Here is a 27,000-nt window from a genome sequence, read left to right on the forward strand (position 1 = left end):
TTTCAAATCAAACACTTAGAACTGTCCCCCCATAAGACATATACTAGATCCCCCCCTCTCCCTTTTATTTTCATGAGTAAAACTCTAGACAATTTTTCAAAAGCTTAATATCTTAGGAAGTATCTTATAATTCAGATTTCATTTAATATGTAAATTATGTAGGCAACACTCTGTTACATGCCTTATTTGAAATAACCAAAATAGTTACTTATAGAACTGATGGAGAGAGAAAGAATCAAAGAGAGAGAGAGACTGAAAATTAAATCTAGAGACATCTTAAACTGGTGTCCTAGTTTTGACACATTGCAAAAGGCATGGCCCAAGGACAGGCCCAGAGAAAAATTTCAATCGTTAATAACATTTCTTCAAATATTTACATGAGCCAAGGACTCTGTCTATGGCAACTATTATTGAAACATTCTTCCATCTACTGTATATTCCTAGCATCCACAACTTCTTGAGAGTCTTTTGGGTTACCCCGCAAGAACACTGTCATCCAGGCTGCCTGATACCACCATCTTGGTTCCTCAGTCCCCTCCCTTCTGAACACCTTGTTCAGTCTCACATCTGAGGTTCTAGCCATCTTCTACTCTGAGCTATTCCATACAGACTCTACTCTTCTTCCACCCTGATTCTTCTCGCAAAAACCTTCTGCAAGATTTGACTCTTCTGTCTTTAGAGAAGGAAGAAGAATGAAGAAACGTAGACAAAATGGGGAGGGTTCTGAACACTTAGATGTCAAAAATTTTACCACATCACACTTTGTTTACACTTTGGGAGTTGTCATAAAAACATATTGGTTATTTGAGGTTTTCCTGTCCATGAGTGCAAGGCGTTTTTCACTAGGAGTGCATGCATTTTCATTTGGGACCCTTAGAGGTGTGCAGGGCAGAGTTTGGCTAACTCCTTCCTATAAACCAAGGGGTATGTAATTGGCAACTATAAGGAAGGAAAAATATCAATATAAAAATTTAGTCTCCTGCTCCTCCAAGCCCAGTGGTTTTGACAATGGAAGGAAAAGAATGCTGAGGAGCAACCTCAGTACCATAACTGTTTCAAATAAAGGACCAACCTCTCCATCCTTTCCCACCCTCCTCTAACTGTGTGCCTGGGTCAGAGAAACTCCAGGGAAGGAGTGACCAACTGAATCCATCGCTCCTTTCTAAGACCTCCCCTACCTCCCTGAAAGCATGTTAGGGTCTGTAATTCTCAACCTGCTTCACACTCTGGCTCATGTGCCCTGACAAGGAAAAAGAAAGTTCTTCACTGAGTCAGCTGTGGCTTCCTTTGTCAGTGGCTGCTTTCAAACTGTAGACACTCAATATCATCTTTCATTTCTCAAATTTGCTGCAAGCCCACAATATCTTTTTGACTCTAAAACTATAAAGAACCTTAAGGATGGGCCTTCTAATCCCTCACATGAATAATGCTATCCTTTTGCCTCTGAACCTGTCCATTTTTGTACAATCACACTGTTATGTTTTAATCATGACTTCAAATCATTTTCTTGTCCCCTTGACTCAGCACTACCTATGTATTTATTCAGTTGCTGAGAATTAGTCTGAACCAGTTGTTCCAAAGCCTATTTGAATGCCATTCGATAATTGTTGGAAAGCAGCCAGGACTTTGGTTTGGCTGGCATTCAGAGGCGGGCTTGAAATAGCCCCAGTGTAACTGCTCCTCTCTCCTTCCAGGGAGGACTCAATGCCATAAGCAACTCAGAGTCCAGTGAAACTAGAAAATATATTTCAAAAAAAATTTTTAAGAGTATTTTTTACAGCAGTTTTAGTTTTACAACAAAAATAAGAAGGAAACACAGAGATTTCCCATATACCCCTTTCGCCCACACATGCATAGCTTCCCCCATTATCAACATCACTCGCAGGAAGGGTACTTTGTTTTAACCAAGGATGACCCCACATTGACACATCATAACCACCCAGAGTCCATAGTTTACCTTAGAGTTCACTCTTGGTCTTATACTTTCTATGGGTTTGGACAAAAGTGTGCTGACGTATATCCATCAATAGAATATCATACAAAGTATTTTCACTGCCCTAAAAATCCTCTGTGATTTGCCTATTCATCTCTCCCCTCCCATCCCTGGCAACTACTGAACTTTATTTTCTCCATAGTTTTGCCTTTTCCAGAATGTCATATAGTTGGGACCATACAGTGTGTGGCCTTTTCAGATTGGCTTCTTTCACATAGTAATAGGCATTTAAGTTTTTCCATGTGTTTTCATGACTTGATAGCTCATTTTGTTTTAGCACTGAATTTGTCTGAATATACTGTAATTTATTCATCCGTTCCTGTACTGAAGGACAATTTGGTTGCTTCCAAGTTTTGGCAATTATGAATAAAGCTGCTATAAATATCCATCTGCAGGTTTTTGTGTGGACATAAGTTTTCCAGGAAGAATATTCAGACATTCTCGTTTTATTAAACAGGATAATATATCCTAAGTCTGTTTCTTGTATACATTCTCCCCTCCAAATGTAATTACACACTAAACAGGCTCCGCATACAAGCTCGAGAGCATTCTGATGGTTGTCAGGAACCAACAGGTGTCTCTTTATGTGTTAACTTTGTGTCCTCAGAAGATAAGCTTGATTTTCTGTTAGTTGTCATAAAAATGAACTCCTGGTTCAGATCAAAGGTGATATAATAAATCTGTTATCAACATGCTGTTGAGGACAATAATCAAGGAGAAGAAGGATATAACAGGGACCAGGCTGAGAAGGAAGTTTATGGGTTGCCACCTGTTAAAGTTTTAATTCTTTCAAACATATACATGCATGCAAATGCATTTAGCATAGATATTCACAAAGAGGAAATATTTCCATCTCACAGAGTGTAAAAACCTTGAAAGACGCAGATGCGTGTGACAAATAATGGACATTCTATAAATGCACCTCAGTGACTTACATCAGAAATTTAAGTATAGATTTTAAAGAAAACTGAGTTATTTAAAAGCTATACTTTGGTAGAGGGTGTATTTAACCATAGAGATTGTTTAGCTGTAGACATCAATAAAGTAAGCCAAAGGCAAGTTGACACACAATAAACATACTAGTTTGGCTTAATAAAGGATTTGCTATGCCTTACTTTTAAGAAGCTCCAGAACCTTTAAAAATGAGCACTTATTATACCAGTAAAATAGGATACCCACGTGTTTTCTTGCTACCAATTGAACTATTTCAGAAAAGAGAAATTAAGAGAGTTTCAGAGCAGGACTAGAATTAACTGTCTAATTGGGAAGTTTCTTAGATTACCTGAAGAGAAATATGAAAAACATTTTTATGGATTGTTTCTTTTAGAATTTTAAGACAAGGAGAATTACATACTATATTGTAATATCTGGCAGAGATTCATTTGATCACTATATTTTTCAAAATTTAATGTAAAAGAAAAATGTAAAACATTTACTCTCTACATCAGTATTTATGCTCCTTGTGATGACACCCAAATAATTTGGCAGGATTCTGAGTAGTTGGCAGTTTCTACAAAATATACCAACTAAAGAGTACAAATGACCACACTGTATCATGTCACATTCTTCTAAAACACAAATATCGAACTTTCACCACATGCCACCACACAGCACTGCTAGGGCAACATCTTTGCAGAGTTACTGAGCTCCTCTGAAATGGGGGATCTAAGCATGACAAGGAGAGATCAAATATCATCATTACCATAGCTATAATTATCTGTTTGGCAAAATAAGCTCTGTATAGAATCACTCATTAAAACAAAATTATTTACTAAAATTAAATGTTTTAGTTCAGCTCAGCTTACACATTCAAGGGAATTGGTTATATATTCAATGGAACAGTAAGAAAATCAAATATAGATTGGCCTTTATCATGTTTATTTTTTTGTCCCTGGTTAAAAAGGCAAACTGTTTTCATTGTAGAACATTTAGAAAATACAGATTTATTTTTTCTTTTCTGCAGACACATACAAGATTTATTTCTAATTTATTTAAATGCATCATAACCACTCATTAACTTCATATGCTTTCATGCTCAAAAGGGCCTGACTTTTTAGAAATCATCAAAACTCAAATTTTTATGATTTTTTTAATGTTTCTAAAATTTAACATAGACACTTAAATTTGTTTAAACAGGCACCAGCAATGCTGTGGGCATTTTTGGCCAATTCCAAAGTATGTGCCAGAAAAAAAAAGTTTATGCCAACTCTTCAAAGGAGTAAAGGGAACGTTTCTAATGCAGCACAATAAATCCATGATGAAGTGAACCAATGAAGGCATCCTGTATATTATAGGAGTTTTCAAAAATATGTAGGTTGAATTCCAGGAAAAATGTCATTCTCTAACAAGCCAATTGATAAATTCTTTTTTTTTAACAATATAAATCTGGAAAACAGTGTTTAGAATAGACAGAAATCATAAATCAGACAGGCCTAAGAGAAGCTCCACATGGAATTAGTAGACAAAATGAGCCACAGTGCACATTCTAACACTTAGTTTAAAATAGAAACCAAGACCCAAGAGATTATCATTTTACTGCCACCTAAGAGAGACTGAGAATCTTTAAATATTTGTACATTAAAGTTTAGACAGGTTAGGAGAGTGTTGTGGAACAAAAGTGCTAATTATGTTTATTTTGGGGTTTGATAAAGAAAATTACCTTTTTGAGGAAGAACTTAATATGAATTAGGTATCAGTTGTTAATTGCAGCTGACAACCTAAATGAAAATTCAGACTTCTTCCTCTGCTCTAAACCTTTTGTCAAATTCTCTATCTCTAAGAACTTTCCATTTTCCGTTAACCATTCCTCAATTGTCATGTCTAATAAGCTATGGATCTTAATCCTTATCAGATTCCAGTCAATTGAACTTAGCAGTGTGTAAGTCTTACCTTGTGGTCCACTTCTTTTGGAGGAATACTACAAGTCTCATTTAGATGACTAGCTGACTGTATGCATGATAGTCAACTCTGCCTTTGACAAAGAAAAATTCCAGGAGGCATCTGGATGCATTCTTAGATTGATCCTGAATCAAATGACTCCCTCACATGCAAAACTAAACAACACTTGTAGTCTTTGAAAGAGTTGCGATCAGAATATAATTCAAGTAAAGCATTTCCAGGGAATGGCGTAATTTAAATGCATACGGGGAAAAAACTAAAGGTGAACTGTTTGTAGATTTGGATTGAAGCTTTCGTTTAGTACTTCCACACATAACAGATCTAGGGTTGAAATTAGCAGAAATCCCCCTTAGATAAGTCATTCGTAAAACATAAAGCTCACTCACCATTCCGACTCTCTTCATCAATAGCAACTATGGTAGCTGGTGGGCCTCCCCTCGCTAGTTTGCAATCTAAAGAGAGAAAACAACCAACGGTAAGAAGTCCCAACTGCAGGGGCGCTCATTCTGGGATCAAATTCATTGAGATGTATATTGATATTTAAAAAGAAAAATCCTACAATCAAATTAATATGCATCATTACTTTTAACAATTCTTTATTTTTAAAAAATTTTCGTAAGAACCACATAGATTCCTTACCACACTATAACACAGTCACTCTGTACACCAAGAAACTATTCAATTCTTACTAGAAAACACCAGTAGAGACCACTGGGGAGCAGAAGTCCTTCAGGACAGAGATAATGGGATGGTAATTTAACCCAAAGAAATAACATAAAGGAATGATTACCATGGATAAATTGTAATTAGAACTTCACAACAGAAACAAACATAATTGGACTTTAATTGTGATAAAGGGTCTAATTAAAGAGAGCGAATAGAATTCTAATAATGTTCTAAAGAGAATAAAACAAAGACAGACAAGCAATGCTCATGAGGTTGTTTGGAATTTTTATTTTTGTCATCTTACCCTCATATTGCCAGTCTGGAGTCAAAAGTATAGAGTCATCAATGGAAGCAGATCAGAAAAATGGAGGAAAGAAAGGAAGAAAGAATATATGTATATATTTAGCACGGATTTAAAGACATAAATAGCATTATACAATAACAGATACATCACCAAATGATTTGTGGAAAAGAAATATATAAAATCCTTATATCAGATATTGCAGTTCTAATATAATATAAATATATTAACTTTATAAAATATGTTTTTAGCATCTTAAAAATTTATTATAGATAGACTTGAAAATAACACAAAGTACATCTATATGTTTGCTATGAAAAGGTAAATACGACTTACTTATGAATAGTCTATTGTCCCTGTGTTGAACAAACCTTAAGAATACTGCCTGTCAATCAGTGGTGACGACTAATTCATTATTTCAAACACTGCTAATATCCTGCCATTAATCTCAGGATAACGAACATATAAATATTATAAAGAGCTATAATATCCATGATAATTAAAACATGAACGCTTTGCCTGTGAGATGTCAAATGTACACTTCTGAGAAGTAAGGCACTCTCCTAGGAGGTACTTGGTGAGTCTTACGGGGCTGTGTTATGCAGTTAAATGTACATGGCACACTTTTGTGACTGCAGTGTAAATCAAATCTGCTTAAAGCCATCCAAGTATATGTGTTATTTGAAAGGTGATTTCATGCTCCATTATTTATTTGCTTATTAAAATTCTATTTATTATGCACATGGGCATGACTAATAAGACCTTTGACAAGGACTATTCTACTTTGTAAGGTATGTGGTCTTTCACATGAAGCTGAAAATCTTGGAGATCTACAATTTTTCTTTCTTCATCCTTGTCAATAATCAAGGAATTTCAAGTTACAACATTTTTAGATCTAAAATATTTCATACTCATTACACTCCTTCCTCCCCTTCCTATATCTGCTGCCATGGCACAGGTGCTCACTATTTGTCATCCCTAATTTTAAAAATTATTTTATTGAGTTCATATTGGCTTATAATATTGTGTAAATTTCAAGCGTACATAACTATATATCAGTTTCTGTCTAGACTGCATGGTGTTCACCACCAATAGTCTAGTTTTTATCTGTCACCATACATATGTACCCCTTGGTCACCTTTACTCTTGCAATGATTTCCTCACCTATCTCCCAGAAGCTTTGTTCTTATCCTACATTCATCTATTCATTCTACGTGAATTATGTTCATGCACCATTCATGCATAAATAATGACACTTCTCTACACAAACACCTGGTATGTTTCCTTTGGTGTAAAAGAAAAAATTGGGGGGATACCAAAGTTTTTCAAATCTAAATAGTTTAGGGTAACATTTCAAAGGATGCTACGATCTCATCATCCTTTATGTAGAATTAAGCACCATGCCCTTCAATCACATCAGACTCCTTACTTTTGCTGGAACATACCTTGTATTTTTAGGGAAGTTTTGTTACCTAGGTTCATTTCTGCCTCTACTTCTGCCTGGCAAATCCCTTCTTCTCTTGGTAGAACTAGATTTCACATATTCCTTGAAAACTGGTCCACATCCCCAGTCAAGAATTTATATTTCACTCCCATGTTCTCATAATGTGTTGTTCATCTAGTTTCTTATTCCTTTACGCATTCAAAAATTATTCATGATTCAGTCAAATTTGTAGATGAATTACTCTGTTCTGAACATGGGAATAAAAAATAAATAGCTCCTTTCTTCAAAGATCTCAGGTGGGGAAGGTTAGAGAACAAATAGAACATAGACACATAAACAAACACAGGTATAGTACAATGTGCTGTATGCGAAGTCAATTGTTTAATAAATTAGCTAATGATACAAATGATTAAAAGAAAGAAGAGACAATATATATGGAGAGTAGAGATGGGATAACAAGAAGGCAAGGGAGGATTGTGAAGGAAAGAATAAAGGAAGCGTAACTAGTTCTTACAAGAAGCAATTCTTGGATTACCAAACATCTCTTCCATTTGTATTTCAGAGAGAACTTACTTTTCAAGACTATTTGTTTCCCCTATATATATGGCCACTGTCTTAGTTAAGACCATCATAGGTGCAGAGAGTAGACATAAAGTGTTGTGTACTTGTGTGTGAATATTGGTGGAGGAGTAGATATTTAACCAATAACTTCACGGGCAGGCAGGGTGAAGGAAAAGGAAAGAAGGAGGAAGTTGGGCATAAGTATTTAAAACTTACCAATTGGTTACTATTAAATTTATGGACGAACTTTGTCTATACAGCTAAGCCAAGTACAGCTCCCCATATCCCAGCGCTGCCTAACTAACCCTCTTACTCTTTCTGCTCTCATAGTTCATTCTCCAGCCACAACAAACCAAATTTATGTTTGCTGTGCCATCTGCTGAAACACCCTTCCTCCTCTTCTTCCCCTGGTTAACTTCTATTTCTCTTTCCAGAACCTGGCAAGGCTTCCCTTCTTCTAGAAAATCTTCCTTATTTTTAGTCTAAATTAAATGCCTCTTCTCTGTATTCTTTCAGTACACACTAAATTCCAGGAGAAAATAGCGTGTCTTTCTGACAACAGCTCCTTCACACCAAGTCTGTGTCACATTCTTCTTAGTAACCTCAGAACCTGGCAAGGGTTGATCCTGAAAGAAGGTGTGTGGGATTTTTCAGAACTATGGTCTGCCCAGCTACAATCTCCATTGGACATGTGAGAGCTGCTCAGAAGTCTCTGTTCTCATTATGTCCTCACCAGCAGAAACAGCCCAGGAGTAAAGGCTCAGCTACAGTTCCTCCCGGTCAGATTTCTTTAGATGACTTGCACTAAGCTTTATTCCTCCAGCAGGTTCCAGATCTCTCCAATAAGATGTTTTCACGTCCAACAAATACTTTATTTACTCTGGATCAAACAAAAAATAACTTAAAAAAAATTTTAAAGACTCACAGGACTAATGAAGAGAGATTAGTCAGATACAGAAAAATAAACTATTAATAACATTGTTCACAACAGCCAAAGTGTTTGTTTTGGATGACACATTCATGAAAGTATAATTCATTAGTTTTGAAATGCACAAAAATATTTTTAATAACAAGTATATTAAGAATTGTTTTGAAAAAAAGTAATTTTGAATGGAATAGCCAGGGAGGTGTTGTGAATGCAAAATATCCAAATGGAGATCAAAGTGAAGACTAGAAAGCAATTTGGGGGCCCAGAGATCCTGTTCTCTCTGGTCTGTGGATAATCTGTCTGCCAAAGGAAACACAGGTTAGCTGACGACTCCTGTACCTTGAAAATGGACTTCATTAATCTATTTAATTTCATCCTTGACTGTTCTGGTTAAACCACAAATTCATTGTTTTTCATGCCTCAAATTTCTAACTTCTCAGGCCCCTACCCGATTCCCATATCCAATTTGTTGTAAAGCACAACACGTGAATACGAATACCTGAACACTCAGTGTGATTTATTTCTGCATTTTTGTCATCAAGCTAAAACTAAGCCATATATTTTTAAATAATCTCAGACACAGGTTGGATTTAAAACCAAAAAGAAGTAATCGAAAGATATGTAATGATTGGTTTCAAAGGTACTAAGCCTGCAATACTGTGTTGTTATCATAACCTGAAGCTTAAGAGCAGGTCATAGACAGGACATCTGAGAGACTTGACTGCATGGCAGGGAAAACATTTATTTACCAAACATTTCCTCTTCTCATCTTCCTATGAATTGCCTTCCTCCCCTTTGAAGTCCCACACCCCCATCCCTTTCCTTAGCTCAGGGTGGGATATAAGCCTCAACTGCCCGGCTGCCTTTGAGTGTCATATCTTTGTACATAACGAAGTTTGCTTTCCTCCTGTTAATCTGTCTTGTTATACAGGGGGATGTCAGCCAAGAACCTATAAGTATACAGGGAAAAGTATTTTTCCTCCCCTACAAGTGAAAAGCTACCACTAAAGTAAAGAAAGGCATATGAAACTGGTAAACAGTTAGCCATTAATGATTAGGTAGCTAGTAACTGAAGTTTTTTTTCTTTTTTTGCATTTACTGATTATAGCCTTTAGCTGTTCTCCTGCCCACTGTTAACTGTGCTGCTTAGGCAATATGCTATCTGACTCTCACCAGGTTCCTATAGAGAAAATCTCCCTGGCACCTGGGTCACCATGGTAATGGGTGTTTGAGCTGTTTTTCAGGAATTATGGTCCCCTTCTCCAGTTCAGGCCAACTGAGACCATGAACCCACCAACTGAGCCCATGCAGATGCCTGGTAAGTGACCTTTTGACATTAAGAGGCTAAAAACTCCACCCTCAGATCATGCTAACGCCACCATTTTGTGAACATGAGTCCTATGAAGAGGCATGAAGTCTGACTCCGCCCGTGCAGAGCATCAATTATGTCACATCTCTTCGCCTCCAATCACCTATTTCCACACTTCAGACCACCTTGCCCGCTAATGCATAAATATCCCTGAGTCCCCATTTTCAGGGAGGCGGATTTGAGACCCATTCTCCTGTTTCCTCGTTTGGCTGCCTTGTGATTAAAGCTCTTTCTCTGCTACAATCTCATCATCTCAGTGTTTGGCTTCCCAGGCGGTGAGTAAAAGTGAACCTGGTTCAGTAACATATAGATGATTTTGTAGGAATTGGGGTTTCTTTGGGATTAGTTATGAAAAATTGAGAAAGAGGAATAATGAAAAGAGAAGGAAGGAGAAATTTTTCATTTGCTTCCTATTATCTACAGTTTCTATTAGAATTCTACACTCTGATCATCCAATTGCCTAGCCTGAAGAACTATTATGGAGCAAGATTACTCCAATATCCTATTAATAGCAAGGATGCATTCTTAGCTCTTTCATGACTTTATCAAATTGCACCTTAAAGAAATAAAACTCAAAGACCTCAGATACCAAAGCTTCCATGACATGAAAAATCACAAATACTTTTGCGCCACCTTAGAATTTTTACTCGGCTATTTCCTTACCAGCTCCCTATGATTATCAATGAATAGCACTCAGCAGAGTATTTGATGTATTTTTTTTTCTTTTTCTCTCCAAATCCCCCCAGTAGATAGTTGTATATTTTTAGTTGTGGGTCCTTCTGGTTGTGGCATGTGGGACGCTGCCTCAACGTGGCCTGACAAGCGGTACCAAGTTCACGCCCAGGGTCTGAACGGGTGAAACCCTGGGCCACCGAAGCAGAGCGCACAAACTTAACCACTGGGCCACGGGGCCAGCCCCCTATTTGATGTATTATTATCATTCAATATATTTGGTGAACATGGGAATATCCTCCTACATGGCAAATGAATAAAATAAATAACCTATTAAATCCTTAGTAGTGGTCATTCCAAATCTTATGCGGGAGTATTTTAGGATGCTGAAGGAATTGATTCCTAGTATAGTATAGAGGTTAAGAACATGAGCTTTGGAGTCAAAAAACCTAATTTCGAGTGCTAAATTTGGCTTTTAATAGTTGTGTAATACTGAACAGACTATTAACTTCTCATACCTCAGTTTACATAAATAGGATAATAGTAACTATAACTACCTCTTAGATTTATTACAACAAGGATACAAGAAATAATCTATGATAATTTCTTAGAATAGTGCCTGGCAAAATGTACAGGCAGAATAGATAGATACACCTTTAATTTTTACACTATTATTATTTTCAGAAGAAATATATTTGGAGAGTATTTCCTATTTTTTTCCTTTAATCAAAAGACAGTGGAGAATCCCTTGGCTCTCCCTAAGTATTCAGCGAGGGCTGATTTTATTTATGTACATTGTTGTGAAGTGCATTCTCATTAGGAATAAGGGGAGTCACATGAAATGTCACTGGTGGTCTGCATGGACAGAAATACGTTGGAATTCCTATTCCAGATATCAATCTAGAGACACTAACCTTGATTGAATTTACTAGAGGCAAACAGAATCCTTGAACCTTAGGTTTAAAAAAATGATGGCGTGCTCACTGTCATCCACTGGTCCCACTGCGCTAGTCTTCATATGTGCTGATGACCAAATGATCAAGCAGAAAGATCAAGAAACAGTTACAGATTTCCTGAAACCTTTACTCTTCTCAACATTTTTCTATTATCTACTTGGATATTCAACGTCATCTAGTCTCTCTTGTTTAAAAGCTTGCGTTTGCATGCACATGCACACACACACACACACACACACACTGAATCAGTTGCTTAGTTCAAAGCAATTTGGCCTCTCATTCAAAGGGTTAATGTACTCTCCTTAAATTTCATGCTGCACAAACATTTTACTTTCAATTTGCTTGTCATGAGCAGCAGCAGAGGGACTATTCTCATTTTTTCTATTGATCTTCAGAATATTCATTTCCAGGAAAATACACATAGGAGTGAAATCTTAAGACAGGAATTCCTTGTTTTATATTTCAACTCTCACTCAAAAGAAAAGGAGTTTGACCTTGAAATTTATAAGATCAATGGAACCATACTTTAAGTTACATTGTCTAAAACTACAGTCAACAAAGATGTGGCCATGACTAAAGAAAAGCAAAACAAAATGGGTAAACTAAGACATGGCAATAAGTCAATACAAGAATAAAATATGTTCTTGGTGATTACTCTGTCAGCACTGATATTTAGATTTCAAATCTTACCATGGAGGGAGGAAGGTATATTTTATGATGCCTTAGTGTCATCATTAATTGGATTATATAATTTGATCAATATGTTCCAACAACATGGTCTAGTAATGACCACTGAAGTCATTAATGGTTATTGCTGTACAACACTGCTTTCATTAGCAATGTTTACTGTAGTGGCTATGACTCCGCCAGGCTCTACTTTTTTTTAAGGTTACTACTTACTTCATTTTATTCTAATTGTCTATCAGCAACAGTAAACTTGTACATGGATGGCATTTTGTGAGAGAGAGAAACCTATTCTTATTCTCAAGAAGTTAAAGAATCTGAGTAACCCAAGAAAGATAAGTCAGGGCTGCAGGAAGAAGGCAGGGCAGGAAATAAATTGTCAGTGTAAGTCTAATTAGAAGAGCAAATAATTTTTTTTCCTTGGTGAGGAAGATTGGCCCTGAGCTAACATCTGTGCCAATGTTCCTCTATTTTGTATGTGGGACACAGCCTGAGCATGGCTTGATGAGCAGTGTGTAGCTCCATGCCTGGGATCCAAACCTGCAAACCCTGGGTTGCTGAAGTGAAGTACGCAAACTTCACCACTACGCTACTAGGCCAGCCCCCAAATAAATATTTTTAAGGTTATTTTTGTTCACCGAATATATTACTATACTTCATTACTTTATAATTTCATGTAAATCCATTGTCAAACATGTTACTCTTTGGAACCAAATGTAATTTTCTTATATATAATTTACACTGCGTGAGTTAGAAGATGTTTGGGATTTCCTTCCATTGATAATGACAGCTTTTCCTTACTTGTCTAAACTTCCAGGGAGCAACCATGACTACATTTGAGAAATTTAAGATAGAAGGAATAATTCTTAGTCCAAGGTGTAATGTCACCACCGACATCAGAAGAAGCAGCATGGTATTGTGGTTATGGACGTGGCCTTGGGAGACAGACTGTCTAGGTTCAATACTAACCACATTTTACCACCTGTTAGCTTTCAGGGCCTTTGAAAGTTACTTAAACCCTCTGGAGCTCAGTTGCATTATTTGTAAAACACAAGCTGTTTTATAGAATTGTGCCTGACATATAGAAGTACTTTATATGTTATTGTTAGGTAAATTCTATTTTAACTAAATGACCTAATCACTTACAAAATGTGTCCCTCTCTACATTTTAAAAGCAATGACTTTTACATATTTTTAATGAAGTAGCATTTTATTACATTTTCCAACATTCAAAGGAAAGCCATATTTTATTAGCAGATCAAAATAAGTTTATGATATGTTAGCATTTTTGATAGGCATTTAACCTACTGGAATAGAAACAATACATTTAATTATAAGGCCGCAGATTGCTGAGGGTAACTGAATCATGGAAAGGATCTCTATTTGAAAATTATCAGAGGAATGCTTGCAACTAAAATAAAATTCAAAACTCTGTTTGGACAATCCAATACAAAGTAGATCGTGTACTCCTTCTAAAAGCTCTTTGCCAGACCTTGCTTTCTCTTATTCTAAAATCTTCCTAAACAGCTTTTTCTCTTGGTTATTTTGTTTTACCATGTTATCGAATTTGTCTTTATATTTTATAATTGAAATATAAAGGAGAAAGAAAGGGATAAGGGTTTGTGTCAATGAGGAAAAGAAAATTATCCAAGGAACACTATGAAAAGCAGTTAAAGAGTTTGCATCCGTGTTATTTCCAAAAGCTAATTTGTTATTTTATTTTCTAATTATTCTCAATGAGGTAGCTCAGAGGAAATTCTCAATCATGAGTCGTACTAAGATACTCAACAAGGTCAAAAGATAGAAGCTGCAGCATCAACGTCACTTTTGAAATTGTATTCATGAAACAGGAATTCTTAATAAGTCTTTGTTTACAGCCTACTTTGCCTATTTAAACCAAATTCTTTGCCGCATGCCAATTACCAAGGCTGTCAACAAAAAAGCAAACTCTATGGATTAAATTATAAGGAAAAAATTTTAAGGTTTAATTGCTTATAATATTAAAGGAAATATTCATGTAAACATCACATATGTTTTCTTATTTCTTATTTTCCAGCTTTATTGAGATATTATTGACATTTAACATATGTAAATTAAAGATGTATGATGTGATGATTTGATACATGTATATATTGTGAAATGATTACCATAATAAGGTTTATTAACATCTACAAACTCTCATATAATTAACATTTTTTAATGGTGATAACATTTAAGAGCTATTCTCTTAATAACTTTCTGGTATATAATACAGTATTATTAATTATAGTCGCCATGCTGTACATTAAACCCTCAGAAATTATTCATCTTAGAGCTGGGAGATTGTACCCTTTGACCATTATCTCTCCATTTCCCCAGCCCCCCCACCACCCCTCCCCACCAGTCCCTGGCAACTACCATCCTACTCTCTGTTTCTATGAGTTCAACTTTTATAGATTCTATATGTAAGTGAGAACATACAGTATCTGCCTTACTCTGTCTGCTCATTTCACTTAGCATAATGCCTGCAAGGTCCATCATGCTGTTGCAAAAGGCAGGATTTCCTTCTTTTTAAGGCTGAATAATATTACATTGTATACATATACCACATTTTCTTCATCTGTTCATCTACTGATGGTCACTTAGGTTGTTTCCATGTCTTGACAATTGTGAATAATCTTGCAATGAACATGGGGATCCAGATATCTCTTCAATAGCGATGTCATTTTCTTTGAATATATACTCAGAAGTGGGCTGGCTGGATCATAAGGTAGTTCTATTTATAATATTTTGAGGAACCTCCATATTGTTTTCTAGCATGGCTGTACCAATTTACATCCCTGCTGATGACACACAAGGATTCCCTTTCTCCACATCCTCACCAACACTTGTTATCGCTTGTCTGTTGGATAATAGTCATTCTAACAGGTATGAGGTGATATCTCATTGTGGTTTTGACCTGCATTTCCCTGATGATTAGTGATGTTGAGTATCTTTTCACGTACTTGTTGGTCATCTGTATATTCTCTTTGGAAAAATGTCTACTCAGCTCCTCTGCCCATTTTTTAATCTGATTGTTTGTTCTTTTGGTATTGAATGGTATGAGTTCCTTATATATTTTGGATATTAATCCCTTATCAGATAGATGGCTTGCAAACATTTTCTCTCATTCCATGGGTTGACTTTTTACTTTGCTGATAGTATCTTTTGCTATGCAGAAGCTTTTTTGTTCAATGTAGGCCCACTAGTTTAGTTTTGCTTTTGTTGCTTGCACTTTTGGGGTCATATCCAAAAAATCATTGCCAAGGCCAGTCAAAAAGCTTTTTTGTGTGTCTGTTTTTATGCCAGTACCATACCGTTTTGATTACTATGGCTTTGTAATAAAGATTGAAAGCAGGAATCATGATGCCTCCAGCTTTGTTCTTCTTTCTCAGCATTGCTTTGTCTATTTAGGGTCTTTCGTGGTTCTATACAAATTTTAGAATTGTTTTTCTACTTCTGTGAAAAAACGCCATTGTAATTTTTATAGGGATTGCATTAAATCAATAGATGGCTTTGTGTAGTGTGTACATTTTAACAATATTAATTCTTCTGATCCATGAGCATGAGATGTCTTTCCATTTATGTGTGTTTTCTTCAATTTCTTTCATCAATATCTTACAGTGTTCAGTGTACAGGTCTTTCATCTCCTTGGTTTAAATTTATTCTCAAGTATTTTATCATTTTTATGGTATTGTAAGTGGCATTGCTTTATTTTTCAGGTAATTCATTGTTAGTGTATAGAAATACAAGTAATTTTTGTATGTTGATTTTATATCCAACAAATGTACTGAATTTGTTTTTTAGTTCTAAAACTTTTTTTGTGGAGTCTTTAGGAATTTTCTTATTTAAGATCATATCATCTGCAACCAGAGACAATTTTTCTTCTACCTTTCTGATATGAATGTCTTTTATTTCTTTTTCTTGCCTAATTGCTCAGGCTAAGACTTCCAGTACTATGTTGATGGAATGGTGAGAGTGGGCACTCTCATCTTGTTACTGATCTTAGAGAAAAAGCTTTCAGCTTTTCTCTATTGAGTATGATATTAGCTATGGGCTTGTCACATAGAGTATTTTTTACATTGAAATACATTCCTTCTATACGCAGGGTGTTGAGAATTTTTATCATGACTGGATGTTGAATTTTGTCAAATGCTTTTTGTCTGTATCTTTTGAGATGATTATATGATTTTTATCTTTCATTCTATTAATGTGCTATATCACATTTATTGATTTGAATAGCATCCTGCATCCCAAGAATAAATCCTACTTAATCATGGTGTATGATCCTTTTAATGTGCTGTTGGTTTCAGTTTGCTAGTATTTTCTTGAGAATTTTTGTATCTATATTCATCATGGATATTGGCCTGTAGTTTTCCTTTCTTGTAGTGCCCTTATCTGGCTTTATTAACAGAGTAATTATGGTCTCATAAAATGAATTTCAAAGTGCTCTCTCCTCTTCAACGTTTTGGAAGAGTTTGAGAATGATTGGCATTAATTCTTTAAATGTTTGGTAGAATTCAGTGAACTCATTTGGTCCTGGGTTTTTCTTTGTTGGGAGGTTTTGGTTCAATCTCCTTACTTATTATTGATATGCTCAAGTTTTCTATTTCTTCATGATTCAGTCTTAGTAAGTTGTATGCTTTTAGGAACTTATCTATTTTTTCTAGGTTATCCAATTTGTCGGTGTATAATTGTTCACAGTAATCTCTTGGGATCCTTTGTATTTCTGTGGTGTCAGTTGTAATGAGTCCTCTTTCATTTATGATCTTATTTGTTTGAATCTTCTCTCTTTTTTCTTAGTCTAGTAAAATGTTTGTCAATTTTGTTTATATTTTCCAAAAAACAGCTCGTAATTTCATTGATCTTTTCTATTGTTTTTCTGTTCTCTGTATCATTTATTTCTGTTCTGATCTTTGTTGTTTCCTTCTTTCTGCTAGCCTTCAGCTTAGTTTCTTCTCTTTCTAGTACCTTGAAATGTATAGTTAACTTGTTTATTGGTGATTTTTCTTTCTTTCTTTCTTTTTGAAAAAGATTAGCCCTGAGCTAACGTCTCCTGCCAGTCCTTCTCTTTCTGATGAGGAAGACTGGCCCTGAGCTCATATCCATGTCCATCTTCCTCTACTTTATATGTGGGACACCTTCCACAACATGGCTTGACAAGTAGTGCATAGGTCCGCATCTGGGATCTGAACCAGCAAACCCTAGGCCACCAAAGCAGAACATGCAAACTTAACCACTGTGCCACTGGACTGGACCCTCTTTTTTGTTAATGTTGGCAGTTTTCCCTAAACTTTCCTGTTAGCATTGCTTTTGCTGCATCCCATAAGTTTTGGTATATTGTGTTTCCATTTTTGATTATTTCAACTTTTTAAAATTTATCTTTTGATTTCTTCTTTGACCCCTTGTTGTTCAAGTGTGTGCTGCTTAATTTCCAAATATTTGTGAATTTTCCAATTTTCCTCCTGCTATTATTTTCTTGCTTTATACCATTGTGGTCAGAAAAGATATTTGGCGTGATTTCAGGCTTCTTCCATTTGATAAAGTTTGTTTTGTGACCTAACAAATGAGCTATCCTGGAGAACAGTCTATGTACATTTGAAAAGAATGAGTATTCTGCTGCTGTTGTGTGCAATGTACTGTATATGTCTGTTAGTGCATTTGGTGTAAGGTATGATTCACATCCAATGTTTCTTTACTGACATTATATCTGGATGAACTAACCATTGTTGAGAGTGGAGTATTGAAGTCCCTGCTATTATTGTATTCTTGTCTATTTATTCTTTCAGATCTGTTAATATTTGCTTAATATATTTAGTTGTTCCGATACTAGGTGCATATATCTATGCAATTGTTATATTTTCTTGTTAAATTGATCCTCTTTTTCATTATATAATAAACTTCTTTGTCTCTTGTTACAGTTTTTGACTTACAGTCCATTTTGTTTGATATACGTATAGCTATACATGCTCTCTTTTGGTTTCTATTTGCATGAAATATCTTTTTCCATCACTTCACTTTGAGCCTATGCATGTTCTGTTTTGTTTTGTTTTGTTTTTTGAGGAAGATTAGCCCTGAGCTAACATCTGCTGCCAATCCTCCTCTTTTTGCTGAGGAAGACTGGCCCTGAGCTAACATCCTTGCCCATCTTCCTCTACTTTATACGTGGAATGTCTACCACAGCATGGCTTGCCAAGCAGTGCCATGTCCACACCCAGGATCTGAACTGGTGAACCCCAGGCCACCGAAGCAGAACGTGCGCACTCAACCGTTGAGCCACCAGGCCAGCCCCCTATGTATGTTCTTAAGTTGAAGTGAGTCTCTTGTAGGCAGCATATAATTGGGTCTTGTTTTTTTAACCACTCAGGCACTCTATGCCTTTTGATTGGAGAATTTATTCCATTTACATTTAAAGTAATTATTGATAGGTAAGGACTTATAATCCTTTCTTATTAATTCTTTTCTGGCTGTTTTCTAGTTCCTTTGCTCCTTTCTTCTTCTTTTGCTTTATTTATTGTGATTTGATGATTTTCTGTAGCGAAGCATTTTGATTTCCTTCTCTTTATCTTTTGTATATCTCTTGAAAATTTTTACTTTTTGGTTACCATGGGGTTTACATAAAACTTATAGATATGGCAGCCTATTTTAAGCTGATAACAACTTATATTCAATCACATACAAAAACTCTACACTTTTACTCCCTCCTCACCGTAATTTCACTATTTTTTTTTAAAGATTGGCACCTCAGCTAACATCTCTCGCCAATTTTTTTTTTCTTTCTTCTTCTCCCCAAAGCCCCCAGTACATAGTTGTATATTCTAGTTGTAGATCCCTCTGGCTCTGCTACGTGGGATGCCACCTCAGCATGGCTTGATGAGTGGTGCTAGGTCCTCACTCAGCATCCGAACCTGCAAAACTCTGGGCTGCTGAAGTGGAGCACAGAAATTTAACCACTCAGCCATGGGGCTGGCCCCCATAATTTTACATTTTTGATCACAATTTACTTCTTTTTCTATTGTGTATCCATTAACTAGTTATTGTAGCTATAATTATTTTAATACATTTATCCCTTAAACCTTTGCACTAAAGGTTAAGTTATTATAACTTATACTATGATCATTTAACTTTATACTAAAGTTAAATGATTAACACATCACCTTATTGCAGTACTATAATAATCTTAATTTGACTATATGCTTACCTTTACCAGTATTTTTTAAATTTTTTATATGTCTTATTGTTACCAATTAGCATCCTTTCATTTCAGCTAAAAAACTCCTTTCAGCACTGCTTGTAAGTCAGGTGTAGTCATCTCTGCTTCATTTCTAAAAGACAAGTTTGCCAGGTATAGCATTCTTTGTTGGCACTTTTTTCTTTCAGGACTTTCAATGATCATCCCACTCTCTCCTGTCCTACAAGTTTTCTGCTGAGAAATCCACCAGTAGTCTTATGAGAATTCCCTAACATGTGAGGAATTTTTTTGTCTTGCTGTTTTTAAAATTCTCTCTTTGATTTTAGATACTTTTACAGTAATGTGTCTTTCAGAAGACTATTTTGGGGTAAAATTTTGGGGGTGATCTACTAACTTCTTGAACATGAATGCACAACTCTTTCCCCAGATTGGGGAAGTTCTCAACCTTTATTTCTTTAAATAAGCTCTATGCTACTTTCTCCCTGTCATCTCCTTCTGGCACTCCAGTAATGCATAGATCATTTCTTTTTATGGTATTTCATAATTCACTTAGACTTTCTGTACTCTTTTTAATTCTCATTTTTTTATTCTCCTCTGACAAGGTGATTTCAAATAACCTATCTTCTAGTCCACTAATTCTTTCTTCTATTTGGTCAAGTTGACTATTGAAGCTCTCTATTGAATTCTTCAGTTCAATCATTGTATTCTTCAACTCAAGGATTTCTTTTTATTTTCTAACAGTTTCTCCTTTTTCATTGAACTTCTCATTTTATTCATTTATTATTTTTCTAATTTAATTTAGTTTTTATGTGTGTTTGACTGAATTTCTTTAAGAGGATTATTCTGAATTCTTTGTCAGTTCATAGATCTCCATTTCTTTAGGGTCAATTATTGGAGTTTTATTAGTTTCCTTTGGTGATGTCATGTTTTCTTGATTATTCCTGATCCCTGTGGCTTTGCATTGGTGTCTGTACAATTGAGGAAGTAGGCACCTCTTCCATTCTTTAAATAGTGGCAAAGCCTTGCACCAGTCAGCCCAACCAGAAATTCCGGTTGGGTGGTCTGGTGGTGTCTGTGAGAAGGCTTGCTGGTTAGAGTCCTTGAGTGTGCAGGTTTGCTGTCCAGAGCAACAGGTGGGCAGGCCTGGTGCTTGAGTACACTGGGACCAACCCAGTGCCTGGGCCTACAAGAGTGAGCTGGAGCCTGGGTTCACTGGGGTAGGCTTGCCAATTGAGTCTGAAGTGATATCCTGGGATCTGGGTCTGCATAGATGGATCTGGATTCTGGCTTCACAAGGAACAATCAGGTGCCAGTTACCACTAGTGTGGGCTCAGCATTTGAGTCTGCAGCATCCAGTCTAGTGCTGAGATGGGCCAGGAACATGGTTTCATAGAAGCTGCCCTGTAGGCTGGGGGAATGGGGCCCAGCCTGGTGCTAGTGTAAGCCTGGAGACTGGTTCTGTGGTGGCTGGTTCTGTGGGGGACTGTGTGGTGTTGGGTTGGGCTGGGAGTCTGGGTCCACAGGATCTACTCTGGATTCTAGGTCCGTGGAGGCTGGTTTTTCACTGGGGTGGACCAAAATTCTAGGTCTGTAGCAGTGGCCTGATGCTGGCCTGGGCAAGGAGCCTGGGGTTGTGGGTACCCACCTACTGCCTGAGTTCATGGGAGTTAATTGGGAGCCTGGTGCCACAAGAACTGCCTATGTCAGCAGGAGACAGCTGAAGTTGGAACGAGCCAGGAGCCTGGGTTCATAGAACCCTGCTGGATTTCATGGGAGCCAGCCAGTGCCAGGGTGGGCCAGGAACGTGATATTTGTTTTCCGTGTATAACAGACTTTCATTTAAAGCAGATCTGCCAAAATTATAAGATCCTACATGTTGAAATAACTTTCTTACTTAAATGAAACAATATTGGCTTATATTTCTGGAACCTCAGAAGAGTGTACCAATATTTAACTTCCTGTTTCATCATTTAAGATATAACTATTTTTATTAACATATAAAGCAGGGGAGTTGTTAGAGGAAGCAGGAATAAGTTGGTTTCTCTGTCTGGCAGAAAAACTTTATATATTTGAATATATAAAGATAACAGGAAATCCAGCAATATTTTTCCATTACCTTATATTCTCATTTCTCAATGCCATGGAGAAAGTTAGGTCTGAGGTTCTATTATCAAAGGGGAAAGTCTGAGAATGAAATGGGTAGAGGCCTGAGACTGAGAGTTATAGAAGAAGAAGAATGTAAAAGATAACAAAAAACACAGAACACTCATTTCCTACTTTCTCCATGTATCTCATCTTGCTTTCAGAGCTCTTCCTCAGATACAATTCCATCTAGTAACTTAATTTGCTTAGGATTATACAGCCAGAAGTCATTCCAGAGGAAAGCTGAACACAGAAACACAAGCTTCATATGAATTTATGTTCTTTCCATTACTTCACAGGGAGCACAATGTGTCAGAGGGGTAATGTCTGCATGTGTCAATTATTTTTAAAATGACATTTTTTTGGTTAACACATCATCCATTTCTGCATCATAAGCCTTGTAGAGAGTGATATCAAAGCCAAATCAGACTTGCAATATGATCTTACATATGTTGGGTAGAAAGAAAACTTTTGCTGGCAAGTTTGGCGGAACATACTATGGCCCCAAGTTGAAAAGATGCATGTGCGCAAATTAACTCTTTCCAGAAAAGTGAGCTAAACCTCACTTTTTTGACCATGGCCATAATAATAAAAACATATCATTCATAAACTGAGTTTTGGGGGAGATTAGAAGTTTTTTTCTTTAGAGTTCTTCAAAACTGAAAATACTAAAGTACTGAAAGACAAGTATTTTACTACCCTTGGCATTTACAGATGATATTTTTGACAGTTTGCTCTTCACATGTGCAACATACGATGAAAAAAGCTTTATGTGCTGCACAGTTTATCATTCCTAGGTTCATTTTTAGACTATCTTCTCTATACAGATACCTGTAGTTTTGAAGATCTGCTGCTAGTTAAGAGGCCTTCTCAAGGGTAAGATTCCATATTTTCTTTCTTTGTGTTTGCTCATATCACATATCTTGCCAACCGGGAGCCCAAAGAACACTTTATAGTTATAATTGCTTCCCTTGTTGCTTTCCAAGCTACGAGATTTTATATTTTACAATCAGTCTTCCATTTTCAGTATTGTATGTCTAATGGACTATACATAGGAGCTTTACATATGATACCCCAAAAGAGGGCAACACTACAAAAAGCCAAAATCAATCTTTTCAGACTTTCGCTACATTAAGAGAATTTTATTATACTTCTCTTCAAATTAGTTTACTTGAATACAGTGATGGACTTGTTATTCTATTATTGAACAGTTTTTTCCCATAAACTTTCGTAATATTGCTATCATCAGGAGGTCTTTTTTTTTGAAAAATTTCAATTATCGTAGTCAGAGTCAAGAACCAGCAAATAACCAAAGAATCCACAGAAAAACTATTAGAAATAATCAACAACTACAGCAAAGTAGCAGGGTATAAAATTAACGTGCATAAATCAGTAGCATTTCTATACACTAACAATAAACTAACAGAAAAAGAACTCAAGAACTCTATCCCATTCACAATCGCAACGAAAAGAATAAAATACCTTGGGATAAACTTAACCAAGGAAGTGAAGGATCTATACAATGAAAACTACAAGACTTTCTTGAAAGAAATAAGCGATGACATAAAGAGATGGAAAAACATTCCTTGCGCATGGATTGGAAGAATAAACATAGTTAAAATGTCCATACTACCTAAAGCAATATACAGATTCAATGCTATCCCAATCAGAATCCCAAGAACATTCTTCACAGAAATTGAACAAACAATCCTAAAATTCATATGGGGCAACAAAAGACCGCGAATTGCTAAAGCAATCCTGAGCAAGAAAAACAAAGCCGGCGGAATCACAATCCCCGATTTCAAAACATACTACAAAGCTACAGTGATCAAAACAGCATGGTACTGGTACAAAAACAGGTCCACAGATCAATGGAACAGAATTGAAAGCCCAGAGATAAAACCACACATCTATGGACAGCTAATCTTCGACAAAGGAGCAGAGGGCCTACAATGGAGAAAAGAAAGTCTCTTCAACAAATGGTGCTGGGAAAACTGGACAGCCACATGCAAAAGATTGAAAATTGACCATTCTTTTTCACCATACACCAAAATAAACTCAAAATGGATCAAAGACCTAAAGATTAGGCCTGAGACAATAAGTCTTTTGGAAGAGAATATAGGCAGTACACTCTTTGACATCAGTTTCAAAAGAATCTTTTCGGACACTGTAACTCCTCAGTTGAGGGAAACAATAGAAAGAATAAACAAATGGGACTTCATCAGACTAAAGAGCTTCTTCAAGGCAAGGGAAAACAGGATTGAAACAAAAAAACAGCTCACTAATTGGGAAAAAATATTTACAAGCCACTTATCCGACAAAGGGTTAATCTCCATAATATACAAAGAACTCACACTGCTTAACAACAAAAAAACAAACAACCCGATCAAAAAATGGGCAGAGGACATGAACAGACATTTCTCAAAAGAAGATATGAATACGGCCAATAGACACATGAAAAGATGTTCATCATCGCTAATCATCAGGGAAATGCAAATCAAAACTACACTAAGATATCACCTTACCCCCGTTAGATTGGCAAAAACATCCAAAACCAAGAACGACAAATGTTGGAGAGGTTGTGGAGAAAGAGGAACCCTCATACACTGTTGGTGGGAATGCAAACTGGTACAGCCACTATGGAAAACAGTATGGAGATTTCTCAAAAAGTTAAAAATAGAAATACCCTATGACCCAGCCATCCCATTACTGGGTATCTATCCTAAGAACCTGATATCAGATATCTCAAGAGTCCGTTGCACCCCTATGTTCATCGCAGCATTATTTACAATAGCCAAGACGTGGAACCAGCCTACATGCCCAGAAACTGATGATTGGATAAAGAAGATGTGGTATATATACACAATGGAATACTACTCAGCCATAAAAAAAGACGAAATTGGCCCATTCACAACAATGTGGATGGACCTCGAGGGCATTATGTTAAGCGAAATAAGTCAGTCAGAGAAAGACGAACTCTATATGACTCCACTCATAGGTGGAAATTAGTATATTGAGAAGGAGATCTGATCGGTGGTTACCAGGGAAAAGGGGGGGTGGGGGGAGGGTACGGAGGGGGAAGTGGTGTACCCACAACATGACTAACAAAAATGTACAACTGAAATCTCACAAGGTTGTAATCTATCATAACATTAATAAAAAAAAATAATAATAATAAAAAAAAAAAAAAAAAAAGAACCAGCAAATAAGAAAAACACATTCCCCAAGATTCCAAATGTCTGTATACTACAGCTCATGAACTTGACACTTAGAGCAAGCCCTCGGTCATCAGGAGAACCAAATCTACTTTTCGATATTATTATAATATAATTTATTTTCATCTTTCCTAATCCAAAATAGATTTTTTTTTAAAAAAAAGTAGGAAATGTGTGAGAAAAAAAGATGCTGAGAGGAAGGCACAATTTCAATTTGAAAGCAAGGACAGAGAGAACAAAAATTATTAAAAGTAGATACAAGAGCTTACAAAGCTTAGTTGCCTGGAGTAAATAATACCCTTCTGTGCTAAAATAGCTCCACTGCGGCTTTATGGCACATTGTATTAATTAATAATTATGTTAATCACATTAACTCATCACCGTAATGTTTAATTTATGCAAACTCTTAAAGTAATGGAAAAGTATACAATATATTTTAGAGAGATTTACATCCACGAGGCTTATAGTAAAAACAAATGCTAATTAAAATTAAGTGATATTTTTGTTCTGTCAAATTTTCAAAAATTTTATTAAAAGAATAATAGCCAGAATTGGTTAGAGCATAAGGATATAAAAATTACTAGGTGATTTTGGTGAAGCTATACTTTTTTTTAAAGAAAGAAAATATCATAAAGCAATTGGTCAAGAATTTTAAGAAAGCACCCTTTGATAGGAAAATTTTATCTTGGGGAATACGCTAATATAGAAATAATCAGACAAGTATAGAGTGCTACTAAAAATATATACTATAGTAAAAGATTATACAACTCTGTGAAATTATTATGATTCAAACATACTCTACAAATATTGTAGATTGGTCCACCTACTCCAACCCCTTTTCTAGCACGATTTTTTGTACTACAGAGGCTGTGATGCTTAAATTTGCACTTCCTAGAATAATTTGCTGGTGGGTTTTACCTGATAACCTGCCAAACAGAGCACATTCTCAAGACACTTGGTAGAAAGAAAAGATGAAGTGAACGAAAGGGAACTCAGGTAAGCAAAATATAGAAAGTGTGTGGTTCTGCGGGGGCAGTTGTGGTAAATAAATTACTGTCAGGCTTAGGTATCCTGGGTGCCATGGTGGGTGGTACACCACTGGGATTTCCACTAGAAAGTCCAGAGTTGTAGTTCAGTGTTCCTCCAGCTCTTTTGATCTTGTGTCTGTAGCATCCTAGCTTAGTTTTCTGATCCTTCTAAGTCACCTGATACATGTTAATAAGTCCATTCCAGATGAAAGAGGCTAGTATAAAATCTAACAATTTTAAATCAGCCATCAAAAAATATATTCACATTGTTGAAGAAATTCTGATGTCATGAGCAATGATCGTAAAAAGTTAAAAATAATAAAAAGCAGGTTTTAGAAGTGTGTAAGTTATGATCAGTTTATATAAAACTGTCAATATTAAAAGCTAATAGATGACCACTGTGTTTATTATTGTTATTGATATTAGGGCTTTCCTATTGCTTTAAATTCCTAAATTGTTCATGGGCATTGCATTTATAATAAGAAAACATGTGATAAACCCAATTTGGAAGGTAAAACAAGGAACTACATTATCTAGAAAAATACTTATGGGGAATATCACAAAGATTCTAAAGAGAATAAATAAGCCTATAAACAATATAAATACAGAATGCTGTAATAGTGAAATCTGTTATATTATAACACATGTAGATTTAAAATTAATTAATGCCTTGAGAGTTGACTTCTTTTCACTTGCCATACTGCAGACCTCCAGAGGCTGCCATTTCCACATGAGGAGTAGTAGTTATTTTTTAATGCCTCCTTCAGCTCAGCATGATCCCCATCAATTCAGATTTTGAAATTTGGTATATGGCACCAATGGCAGCATGAAAGATAGGATCTCAAAGGATCAATGATTTGGTATTCACCGGGGCAGCTGAGCTAGAGTAGACCACTCCATGAAGGCTGCCATGATGTTGTGGGAAAGCTATAA

General features: G+C 36.0%; 1 protein-coding gene across 3 annotated transcripts in view; it reads right to left on the reverse strand.

Moving 5' to 3' along the window:
- Positions 1-27,000, reverse strand: part of PCDH15 (protocadherin related 15) — a 954,225-nt gene that overhangs the window by 608,165 nt on the left and 319,060 nt on the right. For 2 of the 3 annotated variants that reach the window (XM_070611305.1, XM_070611290.1), the window contains exons 3-4: positions 5,862-5,876; positions 5,278-5,343 (exon numbers count right to left, since the gene is read on the reverse strand). In XM_070611305.1, coding sequence (XP_070467406.1) covers positions 5,278-5,343; positions 5,862-5,876 — 81 coding nt within the window. The remainder of the gene's footprint in view (positions 1-5,277; positions 5,344-5,861; positions 5,877-27,000) is intronic. The other variant, XM_070611296.1, reaches the window with a different exon arrangement.

Source organism: Equus przewalskii, chromosome 1, assembly GCF_037783145.1.
Source record: "Equus przewalskii isolate Varuska chromosome 1, EquPr2, whole genome shotgun sequence".
NCBI lineage: Eukaryota > Metazoa > Chordata > Mammalia > Perissodactyla > Equidae > Equus > Equus przewalskii.